Source organism: Rhinatrema bivittatum, chromosome 6 (genome assembly GCF_901001135.1).
Source record: "Rhinatrema bivittatum chromosome 6, aRhiBiv1.1, whole genome shotgun sequence".
NCBI lineage: Eukaryota > Metazoa > Chordata > Amphibia > Gymnophiona > Rhinatrematidae > Rhinatrema > Rhinatrema bivittatum.
Window position 1 is genome coordinate 195,871,678 of NC_042620.1, and position 13,528 is coordinate 195,885,205.

A 13,528-nucleotide genomic window follows, 5' to 3' on the forward strand; every position below is an offset into this window, starting at 1 on the left:
ACATTTACCTGGGGCACCTAATACTCTTGCACCAGAAATGAGTGCAGGGGAGGGGGTGAAGACCTGGAGGGTAGAGGGGTGACAGTTTTAAAGTTTAGGTCGCTGGAAGGAGGTGGGCTTTTTTTGGCAAGCTCCAGAGACTGAATGAAAAGTGTGGGTGTGGGGGGCAGCACAGGGCAGCCAAACAATTAGCACTGGCCTCTCAGGCAGAGGGCCGCGCATGCGCCGCCGGAACGCTTAGCTCAACCCGCGGGTACGTGCGCACGCACGCACGCACGTGCAGCCACGCGCCCGCCTCTGTAAATGAAATGAAAGCACTCCGCCAGCCGGAAACCGAGAGGTAAGCGCGAGCCGGTTTTGGTAGCTGGCTTCTTGCTACCTCAGCTAGCGCAGAGCGGCCGCGATGGCGGCCTCGTAGCCTCGAGTCTGCTGATGCCGACCAGCGCCATTGTTGGAGGGTAGAGCGGTGGTGCCGGCGGCGGCGTTGTCCCTTCCCCGACCCTTCCTCCCGGCATGGGGAATACGGTGACCTGTTGCGTGTCTCCGGGCGCCAGCCCGAAGCTGAGCCGAGCCCGTGGGGCAGCCGAACGGCAGACGGCAGTGGCGGACGCCTACGAGACGGAGTTGGAGCTGGCCGAGACTGACGGCGGATCGCACTTACAGCACATCAGCGACCGGGAGTTCCCGGATGGTAAGGAGAGGTGGGGCGGGGACCGGGAATATAGGGGCTGGTGAGAGCTTCCTATCCTCTCTTTGGGTCTGATAAATTGTGGCGCCCCTTGTTTCCCACCTAGGCAGGGTATGTTTACATCTCGGTGTGTCCTCTTTCTTCCCTCCCCCCCCCCCCCGCCCCCTTTCCCCCAAGGTTGGCCCCATCTCGATCTTTTCTCAATCCGCCTCCAAAACCGGGCACCCGTGATCCTGTCTTGTTGCCTACTGTAGTCGAATGCATTCTTTTCCTGTATCCTAAGCCCCCCCAACTTTCTGGGGCACCACTTGAAGGGAGAATGCTATGAAAGGGAAGAGTTGGAGACGTGGTTAATATGTCCCTTTGAACATGTTTGAGATTTTTTGAGTACCTTTTTTTTTTTTTTATAATATCTGTATGTCACACGTGAGGGTCATTTATTAGTTGTAGACAGGAAGACGGTTATAGTAATTACAGTAACTAGTGTTGTATTCTTTTTAAAGTAATTACAGTAGACTTTCTTGTAAATGTAATTTAAGAGTAATCAGATATTCAAGATTGTTTTTCTCTTTATTTTTGCGGAGACTTTTTTGTTGTTGTAATGAAGCCTCTCATGGAGGAATTTCAGTGAGTATGGAAAGGAATATTTGCCCTGTTCTGTAGTAAAAGTCTTTTGAAAAAGTACAAAACTAGTGTGAATTTCTTGAAATTTGCCTCTTTTTATGAAGAACTTTGTCTCTTTATTTTGGTCCAGATTATTTTTATTTTCTAGGCAAGCTAACCGGTTACTTATTACCTTAATGAGCAAATAACTAGTAATTGCACAGTTTCCAATTCTGCAAAATTCCAGAGCCACAGAAATGGCTAACTATCAGATTACTTAAGACTGGCTATAACTGGTGGAAATAACTCTTCTGCATACACCTAATGTTGTTTTTGAAATTTAATGAATTAGGCTTTAGTTTTGCAAAATTCAGAGCTGTGACAACATGAATTGGGGTCTCGGTTTACAGGAGATAGTTGAATATGCCATGTCAGACCAAATATCTTACAAATCCAAATAAATAAGAAATATGCAGTATACAGATTCTCTCAATTTATATTAAAGAAAATCCATCATGTAGAATAAATGGGCAGATGGGAGAGAAACCGACTGGTAATGCTTGAAATGTCCAGGCCAAATGAACTTCAGTTGCTCCCAAGCTCTTTAAGCATACTCTTAGTGTTAATGGCTACAGCACTAGTATGTAATGATCAAATGAAATGTATTCCCATCTCATGTAAGTTCTGAATCAACTTCTCTAGCTTGGACAAGTATCCTGGAAACAGATTTATAGATTGTCATCACCTTTTGAATTATAGCACTGCTGAACTGGATTGAACTAAATGATAAGCTAATGTAATATGTTAGGTGTTGTGTGCACAACTATACTTCCAGTTCAATAAGGAGTTTAGTGCACAAAAGATATGTACACAAATCTGAGTAAATATATATGCACAAATTAGTGCTGCTTTTTGCAAATCTCATATTCATCAAGATGTTAGCTGTTATGACCCAATAGGCATGAATACTTAACTCATGTTTTCTTAATTCTGGAAGCTGTCAGAGGTGGAGTAAAGTTTCTGGGGGCCCCTATTTGGGGATTTGTGGGTCCTGTATTTGTGACATCTGCACAGAAAACATGTTTTGTGCAGAAAATATTGTGTGCACAGTTTCAGGTTAGTGCACCACTTTTTTTTTTTTTTTTTAACTCCTCATATATTAGCTTATCTCAGGAGTTACATCTATTTATTTATTTATTTATTTATTTTTAGAGCCCGAGTAAAGAAAATGTGCACTGATGTTCAGGTCATTCTTACTTGTGTCTTATTTTAAAACATTTATAGTCTGTCCTTGTTGGAGTACAGTATAAATACAGATACATAAGAATAAATACATAGAAATATGAAAATAAAATTAATATAGCAAATTAAATGATTGCCTGGGCAAACATAGGCCTTTTAATTTCTTGCAAAATGTGAAGGAACAGTCACAGTTCTAAGGGCTCTGATTTTGCAGAAGAGATGGATGGTATGTTGGTACTAAATTAGGGGAATATACTGGTTTGGAAGATTTCTCAGGTCCTGCACTTATATTTTAAAGCAATGGTATTCCATATGTTTTTCAGCATATCAACTTGCCTGTTGACTTCACATGTTTTGTATTATTCCTGGGTAGCCATTCTGTGTTTGGGGGGTGTGGGTTTTTTTTTTGGTTGGGGAAGAGGCGTCCTGCCTCTTTCAGCTGGAATCTGACACTATATGAACTTTTTATTTGCAACTACCTGGGGACACTTTGTCCTATTTTATATCTCCTTTTCACCTAAACCAGTCATAACAGCTCTGGTTCTTGGCCAGGGGTTATGCATCAGGGCTCTTTCTGGAGCCTGCAACCATGGAACCTAAATCCAGCTACTAGATGTTACTGTTAGATAATGATTGGGACCCTCTCCCCAGCAGTGGCCTGCCCAAGGAATTAAGACCTGACCCAGCTTCTCCACAATAGCACCGAGCTGCTAGGCCAACCCCTTCATTTTTTTTTTTATTCTTAAGAAGTGTTTACCTTTTATTCAGTTATTCTCACACTACTTATCTTGAGGTATACCATGCTTCAGGTCAGTACTTGGTTATTTAGACAGTAATCATGCTTCTGGCAGTAATATCAGCCTCACTAAAATTTTGGTTAAACTTAAGTGAGGTCACAGCATGGGATCACCTACTCTTCTGGTTAAGTAAGTGTCATTTCTTAGTATAAAATTATTCTCCAAATATGATTACATTTTAAATATGTTGACCAGTGCACCTGTTTTGTCCATTATAGACATACCCCTCCTGCATTTTGTAGTACAAGTTCTTATTGCTATCTAGTTAAGATAACAAGAGATGTCTAAGTACCTTAAATGTTCTAAACCAATAAGAAGAACATAAGAACATGCCATACTGGGTCAGACCAAGGGTCCATCAAGCCCAGCATCCTGTTTCCTTCCAACAGTGGCCAATCCAGGCCATAAGAACCTGGGAAATACCCAAAAACTAAGTCTATTTCATATTACTGTTGATAGTAATAGCAGTGGCTATTTTCTAAGTCAACTTAATTAATAGCAGGTAATGGACTTATCCAATCCTTTTTTTAAACACAGCTATACTAACTGCACTAACCACATCCTCTGGCAACAAATTCCAGAATTTAATTGTGTGTTGAGTAAAAAAGAACTTTCTCCGATTAGTTTTAAATGTGCCACATGCTAACTTCATGGAGTGCCCCCTAGTCTTTCTATTATCTGAAAGAGTAAATAACCGATTCACATCTACTCATTCAAGACCTTTATCATATCCCCCCTCAACCATCTCTTCTCCAAGCTGAACAGCCCTAACCTTTTCAGCCTTTCCTCATAGGGGAGCTCTTCCATTCCCCTTATCATTTTGGTTGCCCTTCTCTGTACCTTCTCCAACGCAATTATATCTTTTTTTGAGATGCGGCAACCAGAATTGTACACAGTATTCAAGGCATTATGACATTTTCCGTTTTATTCACCATTCCCTTCCTAATAATTTCCCCTATGTGCATTACTTTGCACTTTTCCATATTAAATTTTATCCACCATTTGGTTGCCCAGTCTCCTAGTCTCACAAAGTTCTTCTGCATTTCGTTGCAATCTACTGCTGTTTTAACAGATTTGAATAATTTTGTCACGTGCAAATTTGATCACGTCACTCATCATTCCCTTTTCCAGATCATTTACGAATGTTATACAGCACAGGTCCTAGTACTGCTCCTTGCGGTTCTCCATTAACAACTTTTTTTCTCAATTTGGAATATGACCAGTTTTTAAGAATGGGATTTTCCTCACACACAGCTGACAAAGGGCACACCTCTTTCATGATCTCACTCTCTTGCTATAAGGGGTGTGGTCCTAGCCAATGCCAGTAGTCTCTGGAAACTGCAGACATATGAGGATGTTTGCTTCTAGAGCAGAGGTTCCCAAACCTGTCCTGAGGGACCCTCAGCCAGCCAGGTTTTCAGGATATACACAAATAATATGCATTTGAGAGAATTTGCATGCCGCGGAGGCAAATTTATCTCGTTCATATTCATTGCGAATATTTTGAAAGTCTGACTGGCTGGGGTCCTGTAGGACAGATTTGGGAACTACTGCCCTAGAGCCTAGGTTTGGCCCCGGCCTGGTTGAGCTCTTTGTGCTCCTGGGTCAAAAGCCAGTGGAAGCACTTCTGGTTCCCTGAGAGGTCTGGGGATTCCCTGGGGAAGAGTTCCCTGGTCTGAAAAGGAACCGGAGAGTAAGGGCCCCCCCCAAAAAGGTTTTTTTAATTTAATTTTTTTTTTAATTGCTTTCCTCTTTCCTTGCCCTCTTCCTTTCTCTTTGTAGGCTGCTGGGGGAATAACAAAGGTGGGTTGTTTTTTTGGTTTTTTTTTTTAAAGGAAGTTGGGCCTAAGGCAGCAGCAAGAGCCTGGAGGTGGTGAGTACCAGGCTCTGTGGGTGGGAAGAGGGAGGACAGCCTGGCCCTTGCTTAAGTGAGGTTACTTCCCCAGCCTTGATCTCAACTATGCTGGAAAGATTTTGACATCATTAGCATGTGTGAGGATTTTTGTGACAAATGGGGAGTTTCCCTGTGGAAGGCTGGTATATTATAAATTTTAGACTTTCTGCAATTGGGCTCGGTCAAAGGGCTGGCCCTCAACTCCCTAAAGGTTCAAATGGCTACTATTTATGCTACAGAGACAGAATTGGGGGCACCCAGATTAATGTACCTGGAGGTAATGTGGTTTCCTGCTGGTTCTTTTCTTCCAGTTTTGTAAGGTACATCTTTCCTTGCCATAAATCTGAACATTGCCACAACTAGGAAGCACTGGTTCACTATCAGTTTTATTCAACTTTACCATGACATTTATTGATGACTGTGGAGCAATATCAGTGTTCATTTATTTACCATACCTTATACTTTTTTTTTTACCGTGTAGGGAGGGGAATCCCACAATGATTCTAATTGCCAGAACAAGGGTAATATTTTGCTTTTAGATGATAAATGGTGAAGTGTTTCATTTCCTGTGCACATTACATCTGGAATACCAATTTTAGCCATCCAAGGAATTTCTGAGCTAAAACAAGCAATGGAGATTTGCCTAGTTTTACACTAAATATCATTTTATATTGTGTGGAGTGAGAGAATAGATCGAGGACAGTGATGTGTTGCATTTATTTATTGTAAGGCAACGCATGGTTTTGATTTGCATTGATGGTTGAAATGGTCTGGTTTAGTTTAGTTTATAAACTCATTATCCTGCAGGCAGTTCTGTGTGTGTTGCTGCTGGAGTGAGACGAGCTGAAATATTACTTTAGGGCAGTGGTTTCCAACCTAGGGTCTGTGAGACGCGAGGCAACCAAAGTGCAACTACTGAGAAATAGATTGTGCTGCCCTCACCTCTGAGGAGCTCTGGTCTAAGGCTCCAGCTGCCAAATCCCATTGCCTGATTCCAGTTCAAGGAGAGGAAGATTGTTTGTTTGTTTCTTCAAGATGGCCATACTGTCACATGAGAGGAAGCAGAGAAGATTGCGGCTGATTGCCACCACAAGAAGTCTGAAGCTGTGCTGAGTAGGCGGGGAAATGTGCTTCCACCAGCTCCCTCAACAGCTGCTGCTCCTCACCAGAGGCAGTAGCAAGCAGCGTGTTGACGCTGAAGAGCATATCAGGCCACTGCTACACATGTTCTGGCTGGCCTGATGGGGGGAAAAAGGCTGCATTGAGGGAGGCCATGGTGGGGGTCAGAGGGCAGGAGGAAAAGGGCTATATTAGGATCAGCACTTGGAAAGATGCAGAGAAAGGGGGTCAGAGGAAGGCAAGAGGGAGACCAGAGGAGTGAAAGCCCTTGCAGTGCTATAAACTGCTTTGCATCTTATGATTGCCTTAAAAGTGATGCTGCAACATAGTTTTACTGTGCCTTGAAAATGCTCTTACAACCTGTTGTTGCGCCAAGATGTTTGTAGTCCTACCTAATTGATCCTGTGTTGATTTTAAAATGTGTTGTGTTTAGTCCTGTTGACTTTTCAAGTTTAGTCCCGTTCTACATTTTACTTAAGTTTTCTCCTGTCATTGATGGATATCAAATTTTATTCCTTACTAAAGTCTCCTTCAAATTGTATGTTAACTTTTGAATATGTTGTACCCTGCCTTGGGTGAATTTTTTCTTTTTCAAAAAAGGTGGGTAATTTCCATAAATTAAAGAACACTTGGGATGGGGAGAGGGGAAGAGGATAGAGACAGGAGAAAAGACAAGAAGAGGCCAAAGGGGGTCATGGGGAAGATAAAACAGGGCAGGAGGGCGAGCAGTCAAGAAGGCAGTCTGCCCAACAGTGACTTTTATGTACTTTTACTCAAAGCAGATCATGTTCCCATATGAACCCCCCCCCCCCCAAAAAAAATTCCTTTGTATCCCCTTTAGAGTTGCAACTGTTGCTTCTTGCAGGTTTCCCTAAGCTATCCAGGAAGCACAAGTTGCAATCATTGCACAGTGAAGGCTGTGCAGTGTCCTCATTACCATTCTCTTGCTATTGGGGAGGAAGAGCACTCAGGAACTGAGTCTGTAGGTGGAGGGAAGTAGAGCAAGAGGGAAGACTATGGTAGAGGTGAGGAGTAGTAGAAGGGAGAGCACACTGCATATCAGAAACCATTCCTTATTTAATATTACAAATGATTCGGTAGAGGATATTATGTTAATCAGTTTTCCATATGGCATTTAATTGCACGTAAAAATTAGATGCACGGGGGGGGGGGGGGGTGTGTGTTGTAAACCTTTTGGAGGTTGAAAAGGGGTTCTTGCTCCCCAAATGGTTGGGACTCCTTGTTGTAGGGACTTGCCTGATGGTCAAGAAAATTCCTAAAGTTTTCACACCATATATTCCTAATTGTGCTTTATCTCACAACCCACTTTTAGTGTTCCAACATACCACCTTGTCCCGATTCACGGTTAAATGTTGCATTAGTAAATTCTGAGGTTCTGAAAAAATATATATTTTACTGCAGTGCTCTAAGAGTGTGAAAATAGAGGAAGAGTGTGGGCACAGATTTTCAGCAGTAATTAAGGAGCACAAATAGTTCTTGCTTTAAAACCTGTCACCACTGCAGTGTTCTGCTGATGGATAGATGTGGGAAGTTCAAACAAGCTGTCTCTAGCTGGATGAGCAACCAATGTCCGAGATTCTTCACATTCTGCTTAAATTCATTTATCTGATAAACATCAGTGACTTACCTTTTATACATCTCAGAAGATGTGTGTCATAGGGATGGAATAAAGATTTCATGCTTCTGCTTATATAAGTGTGTTCTGCCAGATCTGTGTTTTGTAAATGTGAAACTGATTAACCTTGGGTCTATGGTACTGGAAGAGCAGCCTCTGATGCAATTCTTTGTAATGCATCATAAGAACATAGGTCTGACCCAGTATGGCATATCTTAAGGTCGATGAAGCCCAGTATCCTGTTTCCAACACTGGCCAATTCAGGTCAAAGTACATGACCATTTGTATGCCCAGTCTTTTAAGGTCCTCTTGCAATTTCTCACAATCCTGTTATTAAAAACTTTGAATACGTTCTATCAGTACATTTAATCACCTCATTTGTTCCCATCTCTAAAACATTTATAAATATGTAAAAAAAGCAGTGGTTGCAGTACAGATCCCTGCAGCATGCCACTTCTCACCTTTCTCCAGTGGAAAAAATTGACCATTTAGCACTACTCCGTGTTCTATCTTTTAACCAGTTCTCAATTCACAACAGAACAGTGCCTCCTATCCCATGACTTTTTAACGTCCTCATGGGGTATTTTGTCAAATGCTTCCTGAAAATCCAGTTGCATTATCATGTTTTTTCACACCTTGAAAAGATGTAGCAGATGGTGAGGTAAGACTTCCTTGGCTAAAGTCATGTTAGCTTTGTTGCATTAAATTTACATATATTCATTAACTTTTATTCTTTATAATATTTTCAACCATTTTTCCTGGCACTGACATCGGGCTCACTGGTCTGTAGCTTATTGGATCACCCCTGGAACCATTTTTAAAAACTGGCATTATGTTGGCAACATTAAGGTACCATAGTTTATTTTAATAGTTTACAGATAACTAATAAGTCTGCAATTTTCAGTTTTAGAGCTCTGGGATATATACCATCTGGTCCAGTTGACTTGCTATTTTTTTAGTTTCAGTCTACCTATTTATATTTTCCAGGTTCACTGATATCTTTCAGTTCCTCTGAATTATCACCTTTTAAATATCACTTTTGGCAGCCTTACATCTTCAGAAAAGACAAAAGTGAAAAATTAATTTAATCTCTTCATTCTGGCCTTGTCCTTCTTTAGTACCCCCTTTACCCTTTGATCATCTAATGGTCCAAATGACTCCCTTGTAGACTTTTTGCTTTGAATGTACCTGAAAAAAAATGTGATGGGTGTCTTGTTTTTGAGCTTTTGCTTTCACAGCAAGCTTCTTTTCAAATTCAGTCTTTCCTTATTCCAAATCCCATTCTGTTTGGAAAGATCTCTCTAATTTTCTGTGTCCTGCAGACTGTTGTGTACACAGCCACACTGTAGTCACTGTGTGTGTTTTGATTGCTCTCTGCAGGAACGTTGGTGTGTGTAGTGGGTCCGGCTCTGTGTATGAATTGTGCGCTCTGTTCATATATATATAATTTTTGTAAGGATATCGGTGGTGCGCCCAGATTTTGGTGCACTGTTTGTGTTTGTTTTTTGCAGTGCTTAATCTTGGGGTTCCTTGTGTGCATAAAATTTGTGCGCTTGAAATTTTTCAGTGCGAGCCGGCTGGACACTCATTCTCATTCGTCTGAACTAATGGTGCCAGTGAACAAGAAACCTAAGTGTCGTTCTCTCTATATTGGCTTGTATTATTCTGTGCATCTCAGCCTGGAGTGCTTTCTAACATGTCGGTGCTACTTAGAGGCTCGGGGAGAATTGTCTTCCCCTGATTTTGCTAAGACTGGTTCTTCCCAGCCTGATGATGGTCTGGCTAAGGATTTGTCTGGAGGTACGCCAGACCTTGGAACTCCCTTGACTGGTTCCTCTGCAGGAGATGGCAGCTCAGTGGACCCTGCTCCAGTACCTTCTGGTTTTGGCCAGGATCCTTCTGCCTTTTCTTGGGTAAAGTGTCCCCATTTTCACCCCCCCCCCCCCCCCCCCAAGGATTGCAATCCTTTCTTCAGACACAGGCCTCACCTTTGACCAATCCTGTCAGGTTGGATCCTTAGCCGGTAGCCCCTCCCTCGTTCAGTTCTAGGTTTAAGCACCAAAGCATACCTCTGTTTGCTGCGAGTATTCCTGACAGGAACCCGGATAGCATTGATAGTGGCATATCCTGACTCCCTGGAAGATAGGGAAATTCCCCCTTCCCCCAAACTGTATCGGACCATGTTACGGTTCTTTCATAGAGATGAACTACTGGCCCTGATTTCCCAGACCTTGAAGATGCTGGGAGTACCTGGGGCCAATTCCATGTCAGAGGCAAAGAAGAATCCTATTTTGTTTTCTTCGTGTAAAGCCTCATGTATCTTTTTTTTTTTTTTTTTTTTTTCCTTGTTATGGAAGCCATTTAAGAATTGATTGATTTTGAATGGGATCTCCGGAGGCAGATTTTAAAGGGGGTTGGACGTTGGAAGGCCTCTGTAGCTCCCGGATCCAGCGGTGAGAGAGCATTTGCATTTTTCCAAAAGTAGATGTCTAGTGCGTCTCGAAGTGGATGACTATTCCCCTAGAGGGAGGAGGAGCCTTGAGGGATGTGCATGATAGGAGAATTGAGGCCATTCTCAAACAAGCATTTGAAGCAGTGGCAATGACATTACAGATAGCTTCCTGTTGTGCCCTAGTGGCTCACTCTTGTCTGCTTCCCTCTCAGGAGGTAGATGATTCTTGGGTGAACTCCAGAGCAATTATGCAACCCGCTGCCTTTTTAGTAGATGCAGGCTGCGATTTGGTCCGTATCTCGGCTAGGGGATTCGCTTCAGTAATAGCAGCCAGAAGTCCATTATGGCTGCGTAATTGGTTGGCCGATGCAACCTCCAAAGCTAATCTTATGAAGTTGTCCTTTAAAGGTTTCCTCTTGTTTGGGAGCAAGTTGGAGAAACTGGCCACTAAGTGGGGCGAATCCTTGGTTCCTCAGTTGCCAGAGGATAAGAAGCAGTTGTAGCACCCCTTTGGTATGAGGGGTCATCTTAAGGGTTCCAAGCAGTTTTGTCCCTACAGTGGGTCAACCTTTCAGAGAACTTGACCTTTTGGCAGGTTTCAGTCCTTTTGTCCCAGACACCACAAGAGGTGCAGGCTCAGGTGGTGAATCCTCCCGAGCCTCACAATGAAGGCTTGCGGACCCACCCCCAGAGACAAGCGATAGGGGGATGTCTCGTTTATCAGAGGTGGGTCACAGTCGCATCAAATCAGAGGGTCCTGGAGGTGATACAAGAAGGATATGTGTTGGAATTTTGCAATGTTCCTTGGGACTTGTTCATGGTGTCTCCTTGCCATTCCCTGCAGAAGAAGCAGGCAGTGGAATCTCCCTTGTCAAGGCTTCTCAGTCTGTGGGCTGTGGTACCATTGCCTATGCCTCAGGAAAGTATGGGGCGATATTCCATTAATTTTATTATGCCCAAGAAGGAGGCTCTTTTTGTCCAATCCTGGATCTTAAAGGAGTCAATCGTCATTTGCAGGTGACTCTTTTTTGCATGGAAACCTTGTGCTTGGTGATAATGTCCATTCAGTTGGGAATGTCTGAGGCTGAGCACCAATGTTTTCTGCCTTTTGCGGTGCTGAGGTGCTGTTATCAGTTTTGGGCGATGCCTTTTGGTCTAGCCACCGCTCCCAGAACTTTTCAAGGTTATGGTGGTGATAGCAGTAGAGTTGAAAGAGGATGGGATCCTAGTACACCCATATTTGGATGAGTGGCTGATTCGAGCCAAGTCTCTGGAAGAGTTCTTCCTAGTGACCCACAAGGTGATCTTTGTTGCAAGAGCTTGGTTGGATAGTGAACCTAGCCAAGAGCAGTCTTCAGCCTTCTTAGTCGGAGTAGCTGGGTGATCGGATCGACATGAGGCAGGGCAGAATTTTCCTGCCAGAAGCGTGGATTCTGCCATTGTCACAGGTGCATCTTTTGGTGAACAGTATACTCCTGACTGTGGTTCTGTCTTCAGGTACTCTGTTTGTTTGGTGGCAACCCTGGAAGTGGTGCCGTGGGCAGGAGCGCATATGAGTCCTCTTCAGCACTCCCTGCTGTCTTATTGGAACCCACAGTCACAGGACTATTCGGTTTGGCTCCACTTGCCAATGGAAATCTGCTCTCACTTGCAGTGGTGGTTGCAGGAGGTTCATCTGAGAGCGGGAGTTTCCCTGACATTGCCAGACTGGTTGATACTAGTGACAGATGCAAGTCTCCTCCAGAGTTGGGGAGTGCACTGTCAGGAACTAACAGTGCTGGAACACACAAGAGTCTCTCTGGAACATCAAATCGCCTGGAAGCATGGGTAGTCTGTTGCTGAACTGCAAACATGCTACCCAGACTGCAGGATCAAGCGGTCCAAATAATGTCTAACAACACAATGATAGTGGCTTACATCATTTTGGCAAGGAGGAACTAAGAGCCAGCAAGTGTCACTGTAAATAAACCAACTTATGGAATGGGTGGAAGGGCATTTCCAGGTGATCTCGGCCTCTCACATTGCAGGAAAAGACAACGTAAGAGCAGACTCTCAGATGGGAGACTCTGGCTCTTGGAGAATGGATGTTGTTGGATCACTGGGGTGACATCCTGTTGGTGACTTCTCGTAATGCGAAGATTCCTCGCTTCTTCAGTCGCAGGAGAAATTCTAAGTCCTTGAGTATTGATGCTCTCATACAAGCCTGGCCGAAAGACAAGCTGCTGTATGCCTTTCCACTGTGGCACCTGTTGAGCAGGATTGAAGGCCACATGGGGATGGTGCTCCTGGTGGCACCAGATTTGGCTCAGAAAATCATGGTATGTGGATCTGTGAACTCATGGTAGAGACTCCCTTTGTCTTGTGCCATACAAGAATCTGTTTCAGCAGGGGGCATGTCTTTCACAAAGATACAATTCAATTTTGTCTTAAGGTATGGCACTTGTTGAAGTGTGGTTATTCTTATGTGGTGGTTGCCATCTTGCTACGAGCTCAAACTTTTCTCCACTTTATTAACCTATGTGGGTTTGGTGAGTGTTGTGAGGATCGAGTTCTTTTTTTTGTGAAGATCCCACTCATTTTGGAATTTTTGCAGGATGAGTTGAATAAGGTTTTGGCCCTTAATTTTTTTTTTTTTGAAGGTACAGATTGACCTGGCCTCTGAAACAGGCAAGAGCAGCAATGGTGAATCCTTATCGTCTCATCCTGATGTGGCTCGTTTCTTGAAGAGAATGCATCATCTTCGTCCTTCCTTGTGGTTACTGGTTCCTTGTGGAGTCTTAACCTGGTGTTGGGATTCTTGGTGGGTCCTCTGTTTCAACAGTGGCATAGCTTTTCCTTGCATCTACTGACCTTGAAAAAGGTGTTTCTGGTGGTGATATGTTCTTCGTGTCTAATTTCCAAGCTGCAGGCCTTGCTTTGCCGGGAGCGGTTTCTTCCAGGAGCGATACAGCTGCATACTGTTCCCTCTTTCTTTCCTAAAATGGTCTTGGATTTTTACTTGAATCAGTCCATTTCTTTTCCGTCATTTGATAAGGGAAAAGATGTGAGAGAGTATCGCCTGTTGTGTCGTTTAGATGTCGAGACATGTCGTGCGGTA

The 13,528-nt window shown here is 43.4% G+C and overlaps 1 protein-coding gene across 2 annotated transcripts in view; it reads left to right on the forward strand.

Moving 5' to 3' along the window:
• Nucleotides 1–258: 258 nt before the first annotated feature.
• The window catches only part of CCNYL1 (cyclin Y like 1), a 261,805-nt gene continuing 248,535 nt past the window's right edge, over nucleotides 259–13,528 (forward strand). The window contains exon 1 of one of the 2 annotated variants that reach the window (XM_029606368.1): nucleotides 259–691. In XM_029606368.1, coding sequence (XP_029462228.1) covers nucleotides 514–691 — 178 coding nt within the window. In that variant the 5' untranslated portion in view covers nucleotides 259–513. The remainder of the gene's footprint in view (nucleotides 692–13,528) is intronic. The other variant, XM_029606367.1, reaches the window with a different exon arrangement.